The sequence below is a fragment of the Danio rerio genome, chromosome 17 (assembly GCF_052040795.2).
Source record: "Danio rerio strain M-AB ecotype USA chromosome 17, GRCz13ab, whole genome shotgun sequence".
Taxonomy (NCBI): Eukaryota; Metazoa; Chordata; class Actinopteri; order Cypriniformes; family Danionidae; genus Danio; species Danio rerio.
The window spans coordinates 58,855,011-58,880,571 of NC_141037.1; the positions used below are offsets into that span (position 1 = coordinate 58,855,011).

Genomic DNA, 25,561 nt, shown 5'->3' on the forward strand with positions numbered 1-25,561 from the left:
ATATATATATATATATATATATATATATATATATAGATATAGATATATATATAGATATATATATATATATATAATGCTGTTGTTGTTTTTCTTAATTATTATAAAGTATTAATAATAGTAACAATAAGAATAATAAGAACATCAACAACAACATTATATATATATATATATATATATATATATATATATATATATATATATATATATATAAAATGTTGTTATTGTTCTTATTATTCTTATTGTTATTATTATTAATACTTTACTAATTAATAATATTATCAAACTGTTTTTTACCATTTAATTTATATTTGAGTATTATATATATTTTTTTCTATTTTATTAAAATACTAAAATAGTTTTTACAAAACTAAATAATGACATAACGTGAACTCTAATTTCAAGCAGGCTGCAAAAATCAGCAAAACAAAACAAAAAAATTTCATTTCCTAAATTAATGCTTTAAAATAAATACTTTGAATAGGGGTTTACCTTTAAAAAGGGTCTTTACAACTTCAGCTGACCATGAATCCCTAATGATATAATATCTTTAATATCCATGCTTCAAATATACAAAATAGCTTACTGTGGTCTTCTGAGTTACAGAAGGCTAGCATACTTATTTAATTAATTAATTAATTTATTTATTTATTTATTTTTGGCATCAGACATATTGTCTGATGGAAGTCAGCGCCAACATGTCATTGCTCCATATTATTACTGTCACTTTCATAAAAGGGGCAAAGTAAAGCTAACTGAGTAAATTTAGTTGCGATAGAGACTCTGTATGCTTGAAAACTGCCTGTGTAGTCTGTTTGATTTGTTCGCACACTGTCTTGGTTATATTGTGTGATGGAAGGATTGTGTGGTGCGCTCTGGTTTGAGTCCGGCTGTAACTGCCACGCAGCCGAGACAGCGCTTCTGTCCATTCAGTTGATTCTGCCGTTCCCAGCTTCTGTTTCTAAATGTACAATAAGCGTCTCCATGATGAAGACTGTTTGAGTTTTATTTTTTGTTCTACGATGAGCTTGGTTAGCTTACCTTTGGCTGGACGGTTCTCGCGGTAGTGCCGAAATAAGGGACTGTCCTGGGAAAATTGGAGCATCTGATCACCCTGTTCAATATTCTGATTGGGCTACAGTCACTCTGAGTCCCAGGTTAGCACCGGCGTCACTGTTTTTGATCAGCAGTTAACCGAAAGGAATACTTCACATTATCGACGAGAGAAATTATAATGCAAAGAGGCATTTCCTGCGTCATATCGCAAATTGATTCATCAGCAAATCAAGGGCTCCCTTCTTCTTCAGTGGGGCTTCAACCATCATAATTTGAGACCTTTGTATTTCTAAGTCTATTTTAGGTGTAGTAGCCTCATTTAAAATGCTTAATCACACTTAAACCTTTTTCTTTAGTGACAAAATGCACATGTATTGTTTAGTATATTTTGAGAAGTAAGCAATAATGCTGCATTGTAAAGTGTTCATCTGAACAATAACGTGTCGATAATCCTGGTTTAATTCATACAGTAATCTTGTTTTCAGGTTAAATGCTTTGGCTCATTTCAAATCTAAAGTTGGGATGAATTCTCCAGTTTACTAACTCTAGTTTTAAGAGATTTTCTTGCAGAAATATGAAAGCATACAGTTTAAAAGGCTATCAACACGCTAGCTTTAAGATAATTACACTGAATACACTAGAATTCTCGTATTTAGGTGTATTTCTCTCGTCAGAGTTAGCGATGTGAGCAATCCCTAAGTAGCGAACCTCAACGCACAATCATTTGTGCATTGATTACTCCATCTAAGGAGGTGCAGGGCTTTCTTTTATTGCTGTTGGCTTCATGTAGATGCTGTTTTTCAGGAGAATCATAACTGAGAGAGCACATGTCAGCTGCTGGAGCAGTTACCGCTAACAACAGCCGCTAAAGAGCAAAACTTCCCCCTAATTGTTTGTATCTCTCGGTGTGCATTTCGCTGTGTGTACTTGGCTGCGTGTGTATCTCTGACTTGCAGTGGGTGTGTGTTTGTTCCCCAGTGCGGTTCTCTCTGACGGCCTTGAGAATGGGAGTGATTGATTTTTAGCGCTAATGCTTGTTTACCCTCAGCAACTGCGTTCCAGGCCAACCTCACGGGGGTGCCCGCCAGCCCCCCCCTCCTCTCTCTCTTGCTCTCTCTCTCCGCCTGGCCTTGCCAATCCATGTTTTTGCGGGGCAACAGTTTGCTTGGCAGGCAAATTGATAGCTAGAGCCGCTCTAGAACCTTGCACCATCTTCACTGAACATAAATTATTGGTGTAGAGCAAACGGGGGGGCTGGCGGCGGTCCAGCGAGCCAGCCGATTGTTGTGGGGCCACGGAGAGAGAGAGAAAGAGCGATATAGTGGACGTCTAGCTGCTCTCCTCAATAGCTTTTCACGGCGCGCTGGGCTCCAGGTGCCCCTTTGAAGCCACATAAATGGAAACTGTTTTAACAAAAAGACAGCATGGATGTCACTACCCACATAGCAACATGTCTCCGGCCCAGCTCTGGCCCACACGATCAGCTTTTGATGTGAATTACGCAGTGAATTACGGTTCATGTCTGGACCAAGTCTGGCTTCCATATAAGGGCCAAACATGAAGCATATCTGGGCCTAGTCTCAGCCAAGTTAATAACCCAGAACTGGACCAGCTATAGACCATGTTTGGCCATTGTCATTATTTGGTGTGTCACGACTGCAATGACATTGATAAACCCATGAAGCATTGTACTTTAGGCATATTAATAATGTAATGGTTAGTTTTGGTTAATAATAATAATAATAATAATATGAATTATAAACTAATAATTTGGTTAATAAATCATATGTGATGCAGGTCAAATTTGGTTATTTTGCAACACACAGGAAACAATTGATTAATTAATGTTGATTGTATCCTGGCTTAAAATAAGGCCGTTAGATGATGCAAACAGGATGATGGAAATGCAATCAAAACATTTCTTTACTCAAACAGTAGTTTTAATGTATTTACATTACACTTACATGGCCCACATAACAATTTTTAACATCTGGGCCAAACACTACATTTGACATCTGGCCCATGCCGCCTTAAAGACAGTGCCACCTCTGTCAAACCTGGGTCATGTTTGGCCCACATGATGTATGCCAGAGTCGGATGAAGGCCTGTTGTGCCAAGACTGTGACACAATGTCCGAGACTGTGATAAACGGTAAAAAAAATCCAGTCCAAAATTACTTTTTACATTGAAAATACGTCATTTTGTGTGCTTTTTTTCACCAAATCAGTGACATCATTCACGAATTTGCCAATTAAAGAATTAAAATCACAGAATTTTCTAAGCAATTTAGTAGCTTTGATCAGGACTGGGCGAGGCAGTGGCGCAGTAGGTAGTGCTGTTGCCTCACAGCCAGAAGGTCACTGGGTCGCTGGTTTGATCCTCGGCTCTGTTTGTGTTTCTGTGTGGAGTTTGCATGTTCTCCCTGCGTTCGCGTTGGTTTCCTGTGTTTTCCTAGAGATGGGTTGCAGCTGGAAGGGTATCCGATATGTAAAAATGTGCTGAATAAGTTGGCGGTTCATTCCGCTGTGGCAAACCCCAGATTAATAAATGGACTAAGCCGACACAAAAATAAATAAATAAATAAATAAATAAATAAATATATATATATATATATATATATATATATATATATATATATATATATATATATATATATATATATATATATATATATATATATATATTTATTTATTTATTTTATTTTATTTTTTTGTTATTTAAGTTTGTTTTCATAATTAATGAATCAAAATGAAGTGAATTTTTTTCCTAAAACAAGCAAAAAACAAAGCAATTCCTTTAATTTTCTCTGTATTTTGAATCATTTCAATATCGAAGTTAACTTTCTGAACAAATCTGTTCACTGCAGTAGGCGCTTCATGCCAAATGCACATCATATGACAAATATTCATGAATTTGCATTATATCATGCAATATTGGGTGACATGATGGCTCAGTGGTCAGCACTGTGGTCTCACAGCAAGAAGGTTGCTGGTTCAAGCCTCGGCTGGGTCAGTTGGTGTTTCTGTGTGGAGTTTGAATGTTCTCCCCGTGTTGGCGTGGGTTTCCTCCAGGTGCCCCCCACAGTCCAAACACATGCGTTATAGGGGAACTAAACTGGCCGTAGTGTATGAGTAAGTGTGTGAATGAGTGTGTATGGGCGTTTCCCAGTACTGGGTTGCAGCTGGAAGTGCATCCGCTGCGTAAATCACATACTGGAATAGGTGGCGGTTCATTCCACTGTGGCGACCCCTGATAAATAAAGGGACTGAGCTGAATGAAATGCAATATATTACAGTATATTCACATCCACCTTATCAAAATAAAGCTGCAGCAGCCTTCATTTGGCTGGAATATCGCTCTTGCAGAAACACACGTATGTAAATGCATTATTAACAGCCTCTCTAAATTTAAAATGTGCCAATCTTTCTGCGCATTTCTGCATAGCTGATATTAAAATGTCATTCTGTGCTTTGATTGATTTTATTGGGAGTCTGTGTTATCTTGCTGCGCTCAGTTTGATTAAACATACAGACACGATCACAGTCAATTTGAGCTGTGCGTCGCGGGGAAACTCAAATCCTTCAGCCATGATGGAGTACTTGCAGAATAATTGAAACTGTTGGCAGGAGACGACGGAGTTATGAGAAAATGCCCTCTTTCTTCCGGCTCAGATCAGAACAGAAATGTAAATCACATGGTTTGGGGTTGACAACGTTGTTAGCATGTTAGCATCGAGCTAAAAGCTTTTCTTACGTGGGGTTTTGTCTTGTTCCGAGTCTAAATATGTGTAAATAATCTGAAATCAAGAAGCATTTTCTAGACAAGGAATACATATAGTGTTGTTTTCAGAAATAATGTGTCAAAAATAAGAGTTTTTCCTTAAAACAAGCACAATAATCTGACAATGCTGCTGGGATGAAACTTTGAAATGCCATTGGCAGATTATTTTCTTGTTTTTTTTTTTTGGGTAAAAAATCACCATTTTTTTTTAGAAATTATTTCTGGAAACAAGACTATATGCTTTGCTTGTCTAGAAATGCCTCTTGATTTAAGATTTTTGAGATATTTAGACTGGAAACAAGACAAAAATCACCAGGAAGTCAATTTTTCCCTTAGCATTTGTCAAAATATCTTCTTTCGTGTTTAAAGAAAGACATTTAAATCGCTTTTAAACAATTAGAGTGATTAAATGATGCCAGAATACACATTTTTTCTTTATGATATCTGTGTTTGTGCATTTAAAATATCCCTGATTGAGTGTAAAGCGATCTATTGCACATTCCCATTAGTGTATACACTCACCGGCCACTTTATTAGGTACACTTGTGCAACTGCTTGTTAATGCAAATATCTAATCAGCCAATCACATGGCACATTTAGGCATGTAGACATGGTCAAGAGGACCTGCTGCAGTTCAAAGTGAGCATCAGAATGGGGAAGAAAGAGGATTTAAGAGACTTTGACCGTGGCATGGTTGTTGCTGCCAGACGGGCTGCTCTGAGTATTTCAGAAACTGCTGATCTACTGGGGTTTTCACGCACAACCATCTCTAGGCTTTAAAGAGAATGCTCCGACACAGAGGAAATATCCAGTGAGCGGCAGTTCAAATGCCTTGCTGATAAGGCCAGAGGAGAATGGCCAGACTGGTTCCAGCTGATAGAAAGGCAACAGTAACTCAAATAAGCACTCGCTACAACCGAGCTCTGCAGAAGAGCATCTCTGAACACACAACACGTCCAACCTTGAGGCGGATGGGCTACAGCAGCAGAAGAGCACACCGGGTGCCGCTCCTGTCAGCTAAGAACAGGAAACTGAGGCTACAATTCACACAGACTCACCAAAACTGGACAATAGAAGATTGGAGAAACGTTGCTGCTCTGATGAGTATTGCTGCTGACCATGTCCATCCCTTTATGATCACAGTGTCTCCATCTTCTGATGGCTACTTCCAGCAGGATAACGCAGCATGTCATAAAGCTCAATCATCTCAGACTGCTGAACATGACGATCAGTTCACTGTACTCAAATGGCCTCCACAGTCACCAGAGCTCAATCCAATAGAGCAGCTTTGGGATGTGGTGGAACTGGAGATTGGCATCATGGATGTGCAGCCGACAAATCTGCAGCAACTGTGTGATGCTATCATGACAATATGGAGCAAAACCTCTGAGGAATATCTCCAGTAGCTTGCTGAATCGGGGGTCCAAAGGAGCATAGGTGTACCTAATAAAGTGGCCGCTGAGTGTGTATCATTGCATCACAGTATATTGCATTATGTTTGTGCGTTTAAACATGCATTGTTGCATTATGACACACACCTCAGGACTGCAGTGCATCATTCAGTGCACTAGTTGTTCTAGTCTGGGTAGTGTGCGAGGGGTCTGCGGGGGGATGTGCTGGGTTTCATTAGGCTTGCAGGACTCTTTAATTCATTGCAGTCTGGCCTCGTACTGATGAAGTCATTCATCAAGCGCACGGTCAGCCGCTCCGCTGGGGAGAGGGAGAGAGAGTGTGTGTGTGTGTGTGTGTGTGTGAAGGGGGGTTGATGTGTGTTTGGGGGCACTGAGGGTTCAGGCTCTACGTTACTTCAACTTGCGGTGAAGAGCACATCACACCCTGTAATTTAGACAATAGAGTGCAAACACACGTGCACACACACACATATACACACACACACACACACACACAAACACACACACACACACATGCACTCTGGGAAATAAAAGCAGCCCACATGCACTTGCTGTGGACTGTATGATGCACTGACACATCCCAGAGGACTCCTTCCACAGCCGTGTGTGTGTGTGTAATGTATGTGTGTAGGTGAATATGAATGTGTGTTTGTTGCGTGTGCATGAGTGAGTGTGTGCACACATGAGTGTGTGTGTGTATGTATATATGTGTGTATGTCAATATGAATGTGTGTATATGTCTGTATGTATGTATGTGTGTTTGTATGAGTCTGTGTTTGTGTGTGAGTGTGTGCGTCAGTGTAAGTGTGTGTTTGTACATATGTTTGTGTGTGTGCATGTGTGCGTGTGTGTGTGTGTAAATGCATGAATGAGAGTCTGTGTGTGTATGTATGTGATTGTGTATGTGTGTGTTTGTATATAAGTATGTGTGTGTGTATGTCATTGAGTGCGTGTATATGTGTGTATTTTTGTATATGTGTGTTTGTTTGTGTATGTGATTGAGTGTGTGTATATGTGTGTGTTTGCTTGTATGTGTGTTTGTATGCGATTCAGTATCTGTGTATATGTGTGTGCGTATGGGATTGACTATGTTTGTATATGTGTTTGTGTGTATATATATATATGTGTATATGTGTGTTTATGTGTGTGTGTGTGTGTGTGTGTGTGTCTGTGTGTGTATGTATGCGATTATGTGTGTGTTTGTGTGTGTATGTATGTCATTGAGTGTGTGTATGTGTGTGTGTGCGTATGGGATTGAGTATGTGTGTATATGTGTTTGTATGTTTGTGTATATATATGTGTGTATATGTGTGTTTATTTGTGTGTGTGTGTGTGTGTATGTGTATGTATGCGATTATGTGTGTGTTTGTGTGCGTGTGTATGTCATTGGGTGCGTGTATATGTGTGTGTATTTGTGTGTGTGTGTATGTGTGTGTATATGTGTGTGTGTATATGTGTGTATGTATGCGATTATGTGTGTGTGTCATTGAGTGCGTGTATATGTGTGTGTATGTGTGTGTGTATATGTGTGTGTGTATATGTGTGTATGTATGCGATTATGTGTGTGTTTGTGTGCGAGTGTACATCTTTGAGTGTGTGTATATGTGTGTGTATTTGTGTGTGTGTGTGCGTGCGTGTGTATGTATGTGATTATGTGTGTGTTTGTGTGCGTGTGTATGTCATTGAGTGCATGTATATATGTGTGTATTTGTGTGTGTGTGTATAGTGTGTATATATATATATGTGTGTGTGTGTGTGTGTATAGTGTGTGTATATATATATGTGTGTGTGTGTGTGCTGGTAATAACAGCTCAGGCAGCAGAAAGCAGCGGGTGCCATTAACGGGCTGCAGCGTAATTAACAGCTGATTGGATCTCCGGCTCTCGCTGGCATCTGCAATAAAATAAGCTGCTCATTTTTCTGCCTGATAATTTATAGACTGCATCTCTCCGCATTCTGCGGCCGGCCGCTCGGTCGGTGCGTCTCCCCGGCTCTCAGTAATTCACTCTATTGATTGAGCTTAAAGCGACAGGAACACTTTCAATCTCTCTGTGATCTCTCATGCTAAGTTTACTCTCCGCCGTGCTGTTAGCGTGTCATGCACACCGCTGGACACTGTGAATAATTGATGGAAAAGGTAGTGCTGCGTTCGGGTTTCACTTGTTTTGTCATCTGATGCCTCATTTTACAGCGCTGGACTCGACCTGAGATGTCACCCGGATGCACATTACTCTGGTTTCACAGCTGTATTTACAGAACGATGAGTTTGGGTGCTTCATAGACGGTGTACACCAAGAGAAACGACTCATTTCTTGTCTAAACACCTACAAACTCTTAAATCAGTCAGCGTTTTCTCGATAGGTAAAGCATATAGTGTTGCTTTCAGAAATAACGAGTCAAAATGAAGAGAGTTTTATCATTAAAGCAGGCGAAATAACCTGACTATGGGGTGAAGATTATCCTACGTACTTAATTTGTGCGTGAACTAACCCTTTAAAGTGCAGCGTGTTTAATAAATGCAATGAAAATCACACACACATGCGCATTCACTAGCGTTTTCCACCCCTGGGTTGAGTGTATTTGCAGTGATTTGTGCAGCGGAGCTCAGGGAAACTGGATCTGCGGTGTATCGTGTCTGTGGTCAGGATATCTAAAGCTGGGGATGAAGGGTTTTAAGTGATTTCTGCTTTATTTTTGTAGTTTTTTCATTCCTCTGTCTGGATATAATGTGATCTCGCTGCTGTAACGTGTCTCTGGGTTGTTCAGATCATTGGGTTTGTGGTGGCTGGAGGAGACGTGCAGCGTTTATCCCTTGATTTAATGACATTAAACACTCAGACATAATGTGTAGCTTATTGGAGATTGATGGAAACACACAAACACTCAATATAAACTGAGAGAAAGAGCAGAAATAACCAACACAATCTCACGGCAATTCGTAACTTTTTCATTTAGTGGCTAATTCGTATGAATTCGTACGATCTAATTCGTACGATTTGCTCATCCCCCAATGACGGTTGGGGTTAGGGGTGGGGTCAGGTGCCACGCCTCCTTTTTAAAATCGTAATACGTCCCGGGAGGTGCAGTTTTTGTTTACGCGAATCCGATTTTCGCTCTTTTTCGCGTCTCGAGCGTCTCTCGAGCGCACTGTTCTCGCGTAAAAAGCCACCGGAGGCCGCTGTCGAGCGGCCGTCTGTCTGACTGACCGGCTGGCTGAATGACTGAACGATTGACTGGGTGGCCAGCCAATCAGCCGCCCTCCTCCTCCTCCTCCTCCTCCTCCTTGCTCCCTAAAGGCTGATTTATTCTTCTGCGTCAAACTTACACGTATGCTACGGCGTTGACGCATAGCCCTTCGTTGTGGCCGTCAAGCATCGCTGAAGTGCACCTTTTAAAAAATTTAACTACACGTCGCAACGACGCGTCGCGAAAGCTCTGTGATTGGTCGGCTTGGTAGCGCTGACGAGTCTGGGCGGGACCGAGAGCCGCGTGAATGTTGCGAGCCTGATGGAGCGATTGTTTACAAGTGTGGAGTCCCGTGAAGGAGCTTTTGTTTTGTGTTTACCTCATAGTTAAAGTTCCCGCCGGTTCCTGCCTCAAAATGAGCGAGTTTTTCACCACAGTCCTGAAATGTTCAGGAAAACAAAACAGCAGCGAAGAAACTCGACACAGAGGAGCATTTACATCTCACTGCCAACTAGTGTTTCAGAAGTGTTAATGCAGACCGACAGAGACAGCAGCAGAACTATAAATGCGTCGTTGGTTACACCGATCACTTAACGCAGAAGTATAAACCAGGCTTAAGCCCAAGCAACGATTTACGAAAGCTGTGCAGAAAAAGAAAAGCCCCGCTCTGATTTTGACCGTGTTTTCGGATTTCATGTCATTCTCGCTCTGTTACGAACTCTTTCGCTTTATTTTTTGGATTCTGTTTTTTGTCTTACCTGATTTCTGGAACCGCTCTTCCCTGGTCTTGAACGCTGCCTGGCTCCTCCTCCGGGCCTCCGCTCTGCCGTCATAACATGACGAGCTAACCGGACAAACTAAAATAAATAAATATATATACATTCACTTACCGGCCACTTTATTAGGTACACCCTACTAGTATCGAGTTGGACCCTCTTTTGCCTTCACAACTGCCTTAATCCTTCATGGCATAGATTTAACATAAAGCATCACGGATCATGCATCCATGCTTTCATGTTGTTGAGGCCAAATTGTGAGCCGAGCATCTGAATGTGTCAGCAGAAATGGAGACTCATCAGAGCAGCAACGTTTCTCCAATCTTCTATTGTCCAGTTTTGGTGAGTCTGTGTGAATTGTAGCCTCAGTTTCCTGTTCTTAGCTGACAGGAGCGGCACCCGGTGTGCTCTTCTGCTGCTGTAGCCCATCCGCCTCAAGGTTGGCCGTGTTGTGTGTTCAGAGATGCTCTTCTGCAGAGCTCGGTTGTAACGAGTGCTTATTTGAGTTACTGTTGCCTTTCTATCAGCTGGAACCAGTCTGGCCATTCTCCTCTGACCTCTGGCCTCATCAACAAGGCATTTGCGCCCACAGAACTGCCGCTCACTGGATATTTCCTCTGTGTCGGAGCATTCTCTGTAAAGCCTAGAGATGGTTGTACGTGAAAACCCCAGAAGATCAGCAGTTTCTGAAATACTCAGAGCAGCCCGTCTGGCAGCAACAACCATGCTACGTTCAGAATCTCTTAAATCCCCTTTCTTCCCCATTCTGATGCTCGCTTTGAACTGCAGCAGATCGTCTTGACCATGTCTACATGTCTAAATGCAGTGAGCTGCTGCCATGTGATTGGCTGATAAGAAATGTGTGTAAACTGGCATTTGGACAGGTGTACCTAATAAAGTGGCCGGAAAGTGTGTGTATATATGCACATATAGTTAAAATAAATAACTAAAATCTTATAAATATTTTAAAATAAAAAACTTATCATTAATAATAATATATTGATTGGAATTTTTATGTAATGTGATCAGAGCTTTATAGAATAAAAAAATACATATAATATATATAAAAATATATCTAATTATATATAATAAATGACTGATTATGAATGATTAAATCTTCTGCTGTCTGTAAGAGAATCAGACACACACACACACACACACACACACACACACACACACACACACACACACACGTACACACACAGTCGTGTTGCCAAGCTTATGTCAGCACTAAGCAATCCAGCAATGTATCTGTGGTGGGCATTATCATGTGTCTCTGTTGATGATGTTAGTGGCGGTGTGTATGAGCAGGAATCTGACTCTCTGCTGCTTCATTATTTGCTCAGTCTTACAGTTGTTTTCTGATTAATTGGACGCATTCCTGAAGAGTTCCCTTTAATTAAACCTCCAGAGCTCAGGGTCAGAATTCACCCACTTAGGATACGGCATGAGCAGTGTGTGTGTGTGTGTGTGTGTGTGTGTGTGTATGAATATGAATGTAGGTGTGTTTGTCATTATGATTGAGTGTGTGCATGTGTATGAGTTTGTTTTGTTTGTGTTTTTTGCATGTGTTAATGTGTGTGTAATATGTTTGTATGTGTGTGTGTTTGCATGTGTGCACATTTTTGTGTGTGTGCATTTGTGTTTATGTATATATGTGTTCATGGTGTTTGTTTGTATGTGTGTATGTATGTGTGTATGTATTTATTTGTGTGTGTGTGTGTGCATGTGTATATTTTTTATTTGTGTGTGTTCATTTGTGTGTGTACGTGTGCATGTGTATATGTATGTCTCTGTGTATTTATTTGTGTGTTCGTGTGCAGATGTGCATATTCATCTGTGTGTGTGTGTGTGTGTGTGTGTGTGTTTGTGTGGGTTTTTGCATGTGTATGTGATGTGTGTGTTTGTATGTGTGTATGAATTAATTTGTGTGTGTGTGTGTGTGTGTGCATATGTGCTTATTTTCATTTGTGTATGTATGTATGTATGTGTGTTCATGTGTGTGTGTGTTCATTTGTGTGTATTTGTCTGTGTTTGTGTGCATATGTATATATTTTCATCTGTGTGTGTGTGTGTGTGTGTTCACTTGTGTGTGTGTGTGTGTTTGTTTGTGTATGTGGGTTTTTGCATGTGTGCGTTTGTATGTGTGTATGAATTAATTTGTGTGTGTGTGCATATGTGTATATTTTCACATGTATATGTACGTTCATTTGTGTGTGTGTTCATTTGTGTGTGTATTCATTTGTGTGTGTTCATTTGTTTGTGTGTTCATTTGTGTGTATGTATATATGCATATATTTTCATGTGCATGTGTGTATGTTAATGTGTGTATGTAATTTATGTGTGTGTGTGTGTTTGTACGTGTGTATGAATTAATTTGTGTGTGTGTGTGTGTGCATATGTGTATATTTTCAGTTGTGTATGTATGTATATGTGTGTGTCATTTGTGTGTATGTGTTTGTGTATTTTTTGTGTGTGTGTGTGTGTGTGTGCATATGCATATATTTTCATGTGTGTGTATGTGTGTATGTTAATGTGTGTATGTGTGTGTGTGTGTGTTTGTTTGTGTATGTGTGTGTGTGGGGGCGTGTGTGTGTGTGTGTGTGTAGCGAGGGCTGAATAAAGCGCTGTGTGTGAGAGTGTGGTGTGTTTGCTGGTTAATCTGCCTCTTAAAGACATCTGTCAGTGCGCATCACTATTGTTTGTCATGCTGCAGACACAAATCCAATCCTGCCGCTTCTATCATGTCACATTTGGCAGATCAGCAGTGACACAAATTGTATCATAGCGTCCCGCGCGGGGCTCACGCTCGCAGGAGCCACCGCTGGCAGTCAGAGACCTTTGCAGAAACGCCTGCGTTAGCGCTAGCTTGGCCTGCGTTCAGGGACTCGGCGCTAACCGTCGAGGAAAGCGCTGTGTTTTGCGTCTTTGCGCTCGGAGCCATGCGTTTCATCTGATTGGCTGTGTGTGTGTGTGTGTGTGTGTGTGTGTGTGTGTGTGTGTGTGTCTCTCTCTGCACACATGCTTCCATTAATTGGCCTGATCCTGATTCAGCTGCACTCTGATCTCTTATCGTGCTGCCTGCTTGCATCATATAAGCAGCACACACACACTTGTACAGCTATCTTTATGGGGACGTAATGATGTTTCTACTGTACAGACTGTATATTATATCCTCTCCCTCTCACAGCAAACAATCTACACTATAACATATTCACAATACTCGATTCTTAATACTTATTAAATGAACCTTTTCCTTAAGGGGACCAAAAATTACTGGTATTTCTATACTTATGGGGACATTTGATCATCACAATGTTAGGAGTACAAGACACACACACACACACACAAAAAACACTCAAACCCACACTCATCACACGTCTTCACACATCACAATATATCATTCTGCTGGAATTATGAGCCCTTTTCCTCAGGAGGACCAAAAAATGTCCCCACAAGGTCAAAAATTACTTGGATTACTAACTTGTGGGGACATTTGATCATCACAATATTAGGAATGACATAGAAATGACAAGACACACACACACCAACACACATAAAAAACTCAAACACACACTCACAGGAGCTCACACACTCCTACACACATGCACACTTGTTCAGCTATCTTTATGGGGACATGAGGATGTTTCTGCTGTACAGACTATATTCTCTCCTCTCACAGCAAACAATCTGCACTTTTACATCATCACAATACATAATTCGGCTGAATATATAAACACTTTTCCTTATGGGGACCAAATATGCCCCTACATGGCCATAAATACTGGTATTTGTATACTTATGGGGACATTTGGTCATCACGATGTTAGCAATACACACACACACACATAAAAAAACACTCAAACACACACTCATCACACATCTTCACAATACATAACTCTACTTGATTTACAAGCCCTTTTTTCTTATGAGGACCAAAAAAATGTCCCCACAAGGTCAAACATTACTGGGATTGCTGTACTTGTGGGGACATTTGGTCATCACAATATTAGGAATACAAGATATACATGCGCACACACACCCATATAAACATTCAGACACACACTCAAAGGAGCTCACACACTCATACACACACACGCATACTTGTAAAGCTATCTTTATGGGGACGTAATGATGATTGTATTGTACATACTGTATATTCCCTCATCTTCTGCCACAGCAGAATGAATCATCAACTATTAAAGCATATGTTTTACACAGCAGATGCCCTTACAGCAGCAACCCAGTACTGGGAAACACTCATACACACTCATTCACATGCACACTCATACACTACGGCCAGTGTAGTTGATCAGTTCCCCTATAGCGCATGTGTTTGGACTGTGGGGGAAACCAGAGCACCCGGAGGAAGCCCACGCCAACACGGGGAGAACATGCAAACTCCACACAGAAACGCCAACTGACCCAGCCAGGACTCGAACCAGTGACCTTCTTGCTATGAGGCCACAGTGCTAATCAATGAGCCACCGTGCCACCCTATAGATAACTATTTAAAATTTAGTGTGTGTTGGTCATCACCACATGCATCATCACTGTGTGTGTGTGTGTGTGTTTTCTAATCCCGAGCATCTCTTGTGTTTCCCTCCAGCACCCGTATCCCTCAGAAGAGCAGAAGAAGCAGCTGGCTCAGGACACCGGCCTCACCATCTTACAAGTAAACAACTGGTGAGTCTCTGTTCATCTCCTCCTCTTCACGTTCCCTCAGAAGTGTTCAAGGGGACAGCAGGGATACACACAGCTCAGCTCATAACCCGAGGTGGCGGATTAAATGAAACGATCACAGAGCCGCACAGATTGATACAGGAATTATTTATCGGAAAAATACGTTTAATATATATTATCGCTGGCTTCATTTAAAGTTCAGATTAATTGAGCTGACAGCTTCTTTTCAGAAACACCGGGATTTCCTGGCCTTACACAAACGTAATTATACGCAGCGCTATGTTATCGGTCTAATTCCATGTAGTGGAGCTTTTTATTTACAAATGAGAAGTCTCGGGCTTTTATCCGCAGCTCCGCTTAATGTATTTATCAAAGCGAGTCTCATTTTGGTGGGGCTGTATCTGTCGGGGACAGGCGGCGGCTCTCGGCGTTATCACCCTGAGGTCAATTGATTTTTTTCTGCTGCTTTTGTGATTCATTTCCCCCCCTACACCTCGTTCTGTTGCGGGATCACAATGAGAAACACGCCTGGAGAATGAGCTGGGTTTGTCCACTTAAATTGGCCGTAGGAAGCGCTGTTATCTGCCCGGCGGTGTGGACGGCGTTTCAATTACAGCCGCTCGTGCCGTCACACACCTACGGCAGCAGAAAATCGAGCCGCTTCGGCTGTTTCATGCTGATTAATGCTGAAACGCACTGAGAAGCCGACTGAAGTTGTGTGTTGGACGTGTGCTGATACTCAATAATTCAATATAAGGTGATTATGAACATGCTCAATTCAAGTTTATCCGTATAGCACTTTTCTAAATTAATATGGCTTGAAAGCAGCTGCACATTATTGCATCACATTCAAAAATTGTAAAGGTTATTAGTTAACTTTATTAGTTATTAATAGCTTAACTAGTGTAATGTATAGTATAAATAATTAACTAGTAATAATTAGCCTTTAACAGTTAGAGTTGTTATACATATACATATATAGATAGGTTGCAGATATATAGCATATACAGCAGGGGAAATAAGTATTGGACACATTGTCATGTGTTTTCCTGGGAATAATATTTGTAAAGGAGCTGCTGACATGGACTTAAAGCAGATTTTGGTAAAAAAAAAAAAAATATATATATATATATATATAGAGAGAGAGAGAGAGAGAGAGAGAGAGACATAAAAGCAAAACAAAAGATGCTTCTGTGGGTCTCGTCTATCAAATCTGAGCTTTATTTTATATTCTCAATTGGATTCGGATCAGGTGATTGGCTGGGCCATTCTACAGCTTGATTTTCTTTCTCTGAAAGCATCTGAGAGTCTCCTTGGCTGTGTTTTGCTCATCAATTCCCCTATAGCGCATGTGTTTGGACTGTTGGGGAAACCGGAGCACCCGGAGGAAACCCACGCCAACACGGGGAGAACATGCAAACTCCACACAAAACTGAGCCAACCGAGACTCGAACCAGCAACCTTCTTGCTGTGAGGCCACAGTGCTGACCACTGATGCACCATGTCACCAACTTCTATAGTAGGGAAAAAAAACACAATGGAAGTCAATGGTTACAGGTTTCCAACATTCTTCAAAATATCTTCAAAGAGAAAATAAACTGTTAAATGTTTGTACAGAGGGAAGTGAGAGTGCATTATTGTGTGAACTGGCCCTTTAAATCCCGAGCTCACGCACACTCGCCCAGGTCAGATCCGCTGCGTCCACCTGACATTCCTGGATTCCTCCTGTGACGGAGCGTGTGTGTGTGTGTGTGTGTGTGGATCCGCCTTTGATATGCAGAGACGGACGGGTTAGCTGGACGTCCTGAATCAGGCCTTTGTTCCGAGCAGAATCAAACACAGGAGTCACTGTGAGACGTGACAGAGACAGAGAGACTCCTGCTCCGACAACACCATACACCTCTCTCTCTCTCTCTCTCTGTGTGTGTGTGTGTGTTGAAGATCAGCTTGTTTCTGAAGCCTGAAATGAGACTGATCTGCTTTATTTGAGGGCTATAGTGAAGGCAGGGCATGATTGAAGCAGAGTCAGTGTATAGAGAATTATAAACACCCCGACTGCAGCACGTTTAACTTTGACCTACTGCAGACCATGAGACGCTCTTATTCTGGCCGGCGGTGGTCAGATTGCACAACTCTCTTTCTAAATATACGGCTGGAGAGCAGATGAGCGTCTGGCAGAGCACAGCATCAGCACGCCTTGCGTTTAGCGGGCGCTAATTGGCAGTTAATTAGCGGAATTTGACTCAGTTGTTGGTTCCCCAGCGTCTGCCTCTTCATCTGATCTGATATAAGTCTCTCAGCGGCACTTTCAGCAGACTGGCACACATCAGAACAAGCAGAGGATCCAATTCATTACTCAAACTCTGGGCCATCAATCCAGTCCAAACTGCAAACGCCATTGTGCAAAGCTGGGATTGACACACAACTTATCAATGAAGTATGGAGAGAGTTATAGTGATCCTCCTGAAGGAGAGAGGGAGACGTGCGGAAACAAGATGTGTGCTGACAATATCATAATAACTCATTCATTCATTTTCTTTTAGGCTTAGTTCCTTTATTAATCCGGGGTCGCCACAGAGGAATGAACCGCCAACTTATACAGCATATGTTTTATGCAGCAGATGCCCTTCCAGCTGCAACCCATCACTGGGAAACATCCACACACACACTCATTCACACACATACGCTATGGACAATTTTAGCTTACTCAATTCCCCTATAGCGCATGTGTTTGGACTGTGGGGGAAACCAGAGCACCTGGAGGAAACCCACGCCAACACGGGGAGAACATGCAAACTCCACACAGAAACACCAACTGACCCAGCCGAGACTCAAACCAGCGAGCTTCTTGCTGTGAGGCGAGAGCGCTAACCAGTGCGCCACCATGCTGCCTATCACAGTAATAATAATAATAATAATTGTTTACAAGTGTCATCATTACAAACAAATAAATACAGATTTTTTTTTTAGACTAATTACACTCACCGGCCACTTTATTAGGTACACCTGTCCACCTGCTGGTTAACGCAAATGTCTAATCAGCCAATCACAGGGCAGCAGCTCACTGCATTTAGGCATGTAGACATGATCAAGAGGATCTGCTGCAGTTCAGAGTGAGCATCAGAATGGGGAAGAAAGGGGATTTAAGAGACTTTGAAAGTGGCATGGTTGTTGCTGCCAGACGGGCTGATCTGAGTATTTCAGAAACTGCTGATCTACTGGGATTTTCACGCACAACCATCTCTAGGGTTTACAGAGAATGCTCCGACAAAGATTAAATATCCAGTGAGCGGCAGTTCTGTGGGCGCAAATGCCTTGTTGATGAGGCCAGAGGTCGGAGGAGAATGGCCAGACTGGTTCCAGCTGATAGAAAGGCAACAGTAACTCAAATAAGCACTCGCTACAACCGAGCTCTGCAGAAGAGCATCTCTGAACACACAACACGTCCAACCTTGAGGCGGATGGGCTACAGCAGCAGAAGAGCACACCGGGTGCCGCTCCTGTCAGCTAAGAACAGGAAACTGAGGCTACAATTCACACAGACTCACCAAAACTGGACAATAGAAGATTGGAGAAATGAGTCTCCATTTCTGCTGACACATTCGGATGCTCGGCTCACAATTTGGCCTCAACAACATGAAAGCATGGATCATCCTGCCTTGTATCAGCGGTTCAGGCTGGTGGTGGTGGTGTAATGGTGTGGGGGAGATTTTCTTTGGGTCCATTAGTACCAATTGAGCATCAACGCCACAGCCTACCTGAGTATTGCTGCTGACCATGTCCATCCCTTTATGAGCACAGTGTCTCCATCTTCTGATGGCTACTTCCAGCAGGATAACGCAGCATGTCATAAAGCTCAATCATCTCAGACTGCTGAACATGACGATGAGTTCACTGTACTCAAATGGCCTCCACAGTCACCAGAGCTCAATCCAATAGAGCAGCTTTGGGATGTGGTGGAACGGGAGATCTGCAGCAACTGTGTGATGCTATCATGCCAATATGAGGAATATCTCCAGTAGCTAGTTGAATCTACGGATTAAGGCAGTTCTGAAGGCATCCAACACAGTACTAGTAAGGTGTACCTAATAAAGTGGCCGGTGAGTGTGTGTCTTAATGTTAATCTTAGTGTTGTTAGTATGCGTTCAGTCTGCAGATGAAATAGCGAGATGCGTCGTTTTTCTGCTCTGGGACGATCCGTTTTGTTTGCAGGGGAAAACAAATAGAGCAAGCCTGAAGAAAGAGACGCGTCTGAGGTGAATAAGTGGGTTAATTTCTGTGGTTTTGCAGGTACGACTGGGATCGCGCTGCGCCTCGGGCCGTCTGTGAGCGGAATAGCAATTTTATTACGTTGTCATTAAAGCAATTTCACAGCACTATTGTTTGTTAATGAGAAGCCGCAAACGAGGAGAGACGCCGCGGACGCTTGCTCTCTTTTTATATCGCTGGAAAAGAAATGCGCGCTCACCCTTCGCATCTGTCTCTATCTGAACTCAGGCTTGTAAAAGGGAAACCCACTTAAAGCTGAAATATAAAGTCTGTAGTGCCAAGGCTGTGTTTATGAGCTGCTCCTGCTCTGATAGCCGGACTCCCGTCTGTTTTTATGTCCGTTTAGGATAATACGTCATAGCCATGACAGCCGAGCACATCCAGCTTGGACTGTGACGCAAAGAAAGCACAGAAGTAGCCTAATGCCATCATTTCCTACACATTATATTAGTACTAAAATGTCTAAAAAAGTCCCTTTGTTAAACTGTAGAGCTGCATTTTCAACATCAGAGGTGGACAAAGCAGAGATCAACATCCCATAATGCTATTCACAATTGAAAATACACATGTGAACATAGCAAAATACAGAAACTAGTCACTTTACTGTGTGGAATCACCACAGTTGGTTGTTTTGGGTGTTTCTGGTCCTATCGAGGAGGTTTGTCTGTAAGCGTCCGGTGTTTTGGCTCTCGGACAGATCAGATGGGTTCTCCAGTTATTTATAGACGGGCAGATCTGCTGCTGGATGAGGGAAATACAGCTCACATTAGTGAAATAAAGCCTGAGAGAGCCATTGTGCTGACGCTGCACATCCACAGAGCAGGAGCTGGAGGAGGTTAAGAGGAACAGAGAGAAAGAGAGTGAGAGAGGGAGAGAATGAAAGAGAGAGAGAAACCCTGGAGAGAAGAAACTCTGACGGGCAGGATTTGGAGGAACGAGTTCATCAGTTTCAGGAAATGTGCAATGATTCGCTCTTCACAGAGACTCAAACTGAGCTCCAAACGGCCTCTTGATCAACTTACAGACTCAAATGTGTTCAAGATTTCAGATTGACAGACGGACAGACAGACAAACCAGACAGACAGACAGACAGACTGACTGACTGACAGAAAACCAGACAGACAAACAGACAAATAGACAGACAGAAAACCAAACAATCAGACAGACAGACAGACAGAAAACCAAACAGACAGAGAGACAGACAGGCAGACAGACAGACAGAAAACCAGACAGACTGACAGAAAAATAGACAGACAGACAGACAGACAGACAGATAGACAAACAGACAAATAGACAGACAGAAAACCAAACAATCAGACAGACAGACAGATAAACAGTGAGATAGACAAATCAGACAGACAGATAAAACAGACAGCTAGACAGACAAATGGACATACAGGCCGACAGACAGAGAGATAGACAGACAAACCAGACAAACAGATGGACAGACAGATAGACAGACAGACAAACTAGACAGATAAAAAGACAGACAGAGAGATAGACAGACAGACAGACAGACAGCGAAATAGACAAATCAGACAGACAGACAAACAGGTAAAACAGACAGCTAAACAGACAGATGAACAGACAGGCCGACAGACAAATCACACAAACAGACAGACAGAAAGACAGACAGACAAACCAGACTGACAAAGAAACGGATAGACAGACCAGACAAACAGAAAGACAGACAGACAAATAAACCAGACAGACAGACAAGCCAGACAGAGAGACAAATGAACATACCAGACAGACAAAGAAACGGATAGATAGACAGATAGACAGACAGATAAACATACATACCGGACAGATAGACACACAAATCAGACTGAAAGACAGACAGGAAAACCAGACAGACAGAGAAATGGATAGATCAACACAATCTCACGGCAATTCGTAACTTTTTGTTTTAGTGGCTAATTCGTATAAATTCGTACGATCTAATTCGCACAATTTAGTACGACTTGCTCATCCCCCAATGACGTTAGGTGCCACGTCTCCTTTTTAAAATCCTACAATTTCGTACGAGTTAGCCACTAAACTGGCAAAACGTAAAATACTTATGTTTTCTCGTGAGATCAGGCTGACAATTCGTAACTTTTTGATTTAGTGGCTAATTCGTATGAATTCGTACAAACTAATTCGCACAATTTAGTACGACTTGCTCATCCCCAGTGAGGGTTGGGTTTAGGGGTGGGGTTAGGTGCCACGCCCCCTTTTTAAAATTGTACAATTTCATACGACTGATCTCGTGCAAATTTGTACGTATTAGCCACTAAACTGGCAAAACGTAAAATACTCACGTTTCCTCATGAGATCAGGCTGGATAGATAGACAGGCATGCCAAACAGACAGACAGACAATCCATGGAGTCTCTGGATCATTTGGAGAATATCTGTGAACAGTTATAGAGATAGATTTATTAACACTTCATCAGCATGACTATTAAAAAATGGCTGATGTGTTTCCTCTTCACCATGATGACAGTAAATAATATTAGACTAGATATTCTTCAAGACTTAAAGTGACATTTAAAGGCTTAACTAGGGTAATTAGGGTAAAGTTAGGGTAATTAGGCAAGTGTTTGGATAACAGTGGTTTGTTCTGGATATCCAAAATAGATATCAAATTTCTTAAGGAGACTAATATTATTTACTCCACACAGAAACACCAGCTGACCCAGCCAGAACTCAAACCAGTGACCTTCTTGCTGTGAGGCAACAGTGTGACACCACTGAGCCATCGTCCTAAACGTCACTTGGAAAACACTTTTAAAAACTTATAAAAACTCCACAAGGGAATATAGTTTTGCTTTGAACCATATGCAGAACGGCAGCAGATTCAGTCGCTGAGGATGGCTCCAGCATGTCATTCTGATGTTTGTTTTAATCATTTCTCTTACTGGAGCTCTGTAAACCCTTGAGCTTTGAGCCGTTATTGCTGTAAAACAGTAATGAGACCTTGTTTCTCGCACACACGAGTGTCCAGCGTTCTCTTACCTGAGATGTGTTTTCCTGAGATTTAATTTATCTGCGAGCCTGACGCCAGCAGCGCTTTCATAAATTAATACTTCAGCTTTGTTTATTGGAGTGCGCTGTGCCAGAGAGCCGTGATGTTCTGGATGAGCTAGCAGCAGAGAGGATGCCAAACGCGACACTCTCTGGACCCGCTCCAAACACACGCACACACACACACACTCACAAACACACAAACACACATACACACACACGCCGCGTGGAAATGCAGTTGTGAAAGAAAGCAGATGCTTCAAATGTGTCAGTGGAGCCATAGAGCTCAAGCGTTATCAGCTTTCACACAGAGACAGAAAGACAGACAGACGGACGGACGGACGGACGGACGGATGACTGAACAGACAGACAGCAGACTAATCAGACAGAAAAACAGACGAATGGATGGATAGACAGACAGATAGACAGACCGACTGACCGATTAACAGACAGACAGACAGAAAGACAGACAGACGGACAGGCGGATGGACGGACAGACAGACAGATGGCTGAACAGACAGACATCAGACTAATCAGACAGAAAGACAGACACATGGATGGATAGACAGACAGATAGACAGACAGACTAACCGATTAACAGACAGAAAGACAGACAGATAGACAGACAGACAGACAGACAGACAGAAAGACAGACAGACAGACAGACAGACAGACAGACAAACAGACAGACAGACAGCAGACTCATCAGACAGAAAGACAGACGCATGGATGGATAGACAGACATAGACAGACAGAAAGACAGACAGACATACAGACATACAGAGACAGACAGACAGACAGACAGCAGACTCATCAGACAGAAAGACAGACGCATGGGTGGATAGACAGACAGATAGACAGACCGACTGACCGATTAACAGACAGACAGACATACAGAGACAGACAGACAGACAGACAGACAGACAGACAGACAGAGACAGACAGACAGATAGAAAGACAGACAAACAGAGACAGACAGACAGAGACAGACAGACAGACAGACAGATAGAAATACAGACAGAAAGACAGACGGACGGACGGACGGACAGAAAGACAGACAGACAGACAGATAGAGACAGACAGACAGACAGAAAGACAGACGGACAGACAGATAGACGGACGGACAGACAGAAAACAGAAAGACAGACAGACAGAAAGACAGACAGACAGATGGACAGACAGAGAGACAGACAGACAGACAGACAGAAAGACAGTAAGCAGGCAGATAGACAGACAAACAGACAGACAGGCAGATAGATGGATGGACAGACAGATGGAGAGACAGACAGACAGACAGAAAGACTGACGGACAGACTGACAGACAGAAAACAGAATGACAGATAGAAAGACAGACAGACAGACGGACGGATGGACAGACAGAAAGAGGGCATTGAACCCTGGGCCCCTTTATTGTGTGAGAGAATAGTCTGCTCTATGGCTGAATGGGGATATGGTGTGTGTGTGTGTGTGTGTGTGTGTGTGTGTGTGTGTGTGTGTGTGTGTGTGTGTGTGTGAGGGTAATGACGGAGTGGTCGCAGGCGGCCGTAAGTGAAAGGAGGTTAATTGAGAGGTTTCAGTGACGGGCAGATCTCGGGCGCAGGAGCCCTGCAGCGACTCCACACCGTAACTCACCCTCTACATCAGCAGATTTACTCCCAAACATGAGTACAGCGCCGCTCCTGGGTCACAGACGGACGGGACATATCAGTCTGCGTAATAATCAGACACTTCTTCTTCCCTGTGCAACACTGCGTTACACTGAAGAGGACTGCTGTCGTGAAATAATGGTAGAAGTGCAAAAGTGCTAATAATTGAGGTGTATTGGGCGGCACGGTGGCTCAGTGGTCAGCACTGTGGCCTCACAGCAAGAAGGTCGCTGGTTTGAGTCTCGGCTGGCTCAGTTGGTGTTTCTGTGTGGAGTTTGCATGTTCTCCTCGTGTTGGCGTGGGTTTCCTCCGTGTGCTCCGGTTTCCCCCACAGTCCAAACACATGCGCTGTAGGGGAACTGATCAACTAAACTGGCCGTAGTGTATGAATGTGTGTGTGTTTTTCAGTACTGGGTTACAGTTGGAAGGGCATCTGCTATGTAAAATATATACTGGAATAGTTGCCGGTTCATTCCCCTGTGGCGACCCCTGATAAACAAGGCATTAAGCTGAAGAAAAATGATTGATGTTTGTGTGTTGACCTTATTCTGTGATGCGCAAGTGCACTTGTTTTTAGTTTAGAACTACTGATTCAGAAATGACTAGGAATAATGAACGTCAGAAAACTACCCGCTCCACAAACGTGTCTATACAAGTGACTATACAGACAAAGCAGGATAATATATTAAGGAAAGATCAGTTTGCCTCATCCAGCAGCAGAGCGAGCTGTCTTTAACATCTGAAAATAAATGGACGTGAATGAGAGCGGTGGCGGCACTAGCTTGCACATCAAGAATAAGGTTAATTCAGCTCAAATATACTAAATTAATGATTAAATATTATTTTCAAGTATTTGAAGAAGGCTGGATTTATTTGATGAAAACCGTAAAAATGCGAATACAAACGCAATTTAAAATATAATAATATATAACTGAATTAATATAACAAAACGTCGTTTATTTTTGTGATTTAAAGCTGAATTTTCTAATACCTCAATGATCCTTTGTGGCCTTTTTAGCTGTAGTGAATGCAACGCAAGTGGCTTTGAATAAAAATCTAAGCTAAATGGCTGAAATAACAACAACAGCAGCAGCAAAAGCCCCTCTCTGATCTGCAATCTAAACTGTGTGCAACATTTCCCCAGAGAGAGGAAGACTGGTGTCAGGGCGGATCGGGACATGATCCCTGTGATAATCAAAAACAACTTCAAAACACAGCAGAGGAGAGGTGCCTGAGCCGCGGACGCAGAGAGACAGAGATTTGTAGATGTTTCCAAAATCACTTTATTAAGCGTTTTTCTACGTTAACCACAGAAGATTAGGAGGCAAAACAAAATCAGCCACTTCATTTCCATCAGTCAGAGACGTTTCCAGATACGTTAAAACACAATGATGCAACTCATCTGAATGTATATTGGCCCTCAGCTGGAAGGGCGATAAACATATGCTGGAATAGTTGGCGGTTCATTCCACTGTGGAGACCCCTGATGAAAAAATGAACTAAGCCGAAGGAAAATGTTCTTATACAATTGAAATCAGAAGTATTAGACCTCTTCTGTTTAACAGAGAGCAGATTTCTTCAACACATTTAATATACTATTTAATACACTAATCATAACAGTGGTAATAACTCATCTCTAATAACTGATTTATTTTCTCTTTGTCATGATGACAGTAAATAATATTAGACTAGATATTCTTCAAGACACTTCTATACAGCTTTAAGTGACATTTAAAGGCTTCACTAGG

At 42.2% G+C, this 25,561-nt stretch overlaps 1 protein-coding gene across 13 annotated transcripts in view; it reads left to right on the plus strand.

Moving 5' to 3' along the window:
- meis2a (Meis homeobox 2a) overlaps positions 1–25,561 on the plus strand; it is a 102,569-nt gene that overhangs the window by 55,716 nt on the left and 21,292 nt on the right. For 10 of the 13 annotated variants that reach the window (XM_087288508.1, XM_087288504.1, XM_087288509.1 and 7 more), the window contains 1 exon segment: positions 14,817–14,893. In XM_087288508.1, coding sequence (XP_087144634.1) covers positions 14,817–14,893 — 77 coding nt within the window. 13 annotated transcript variants of the gene reach the window in all.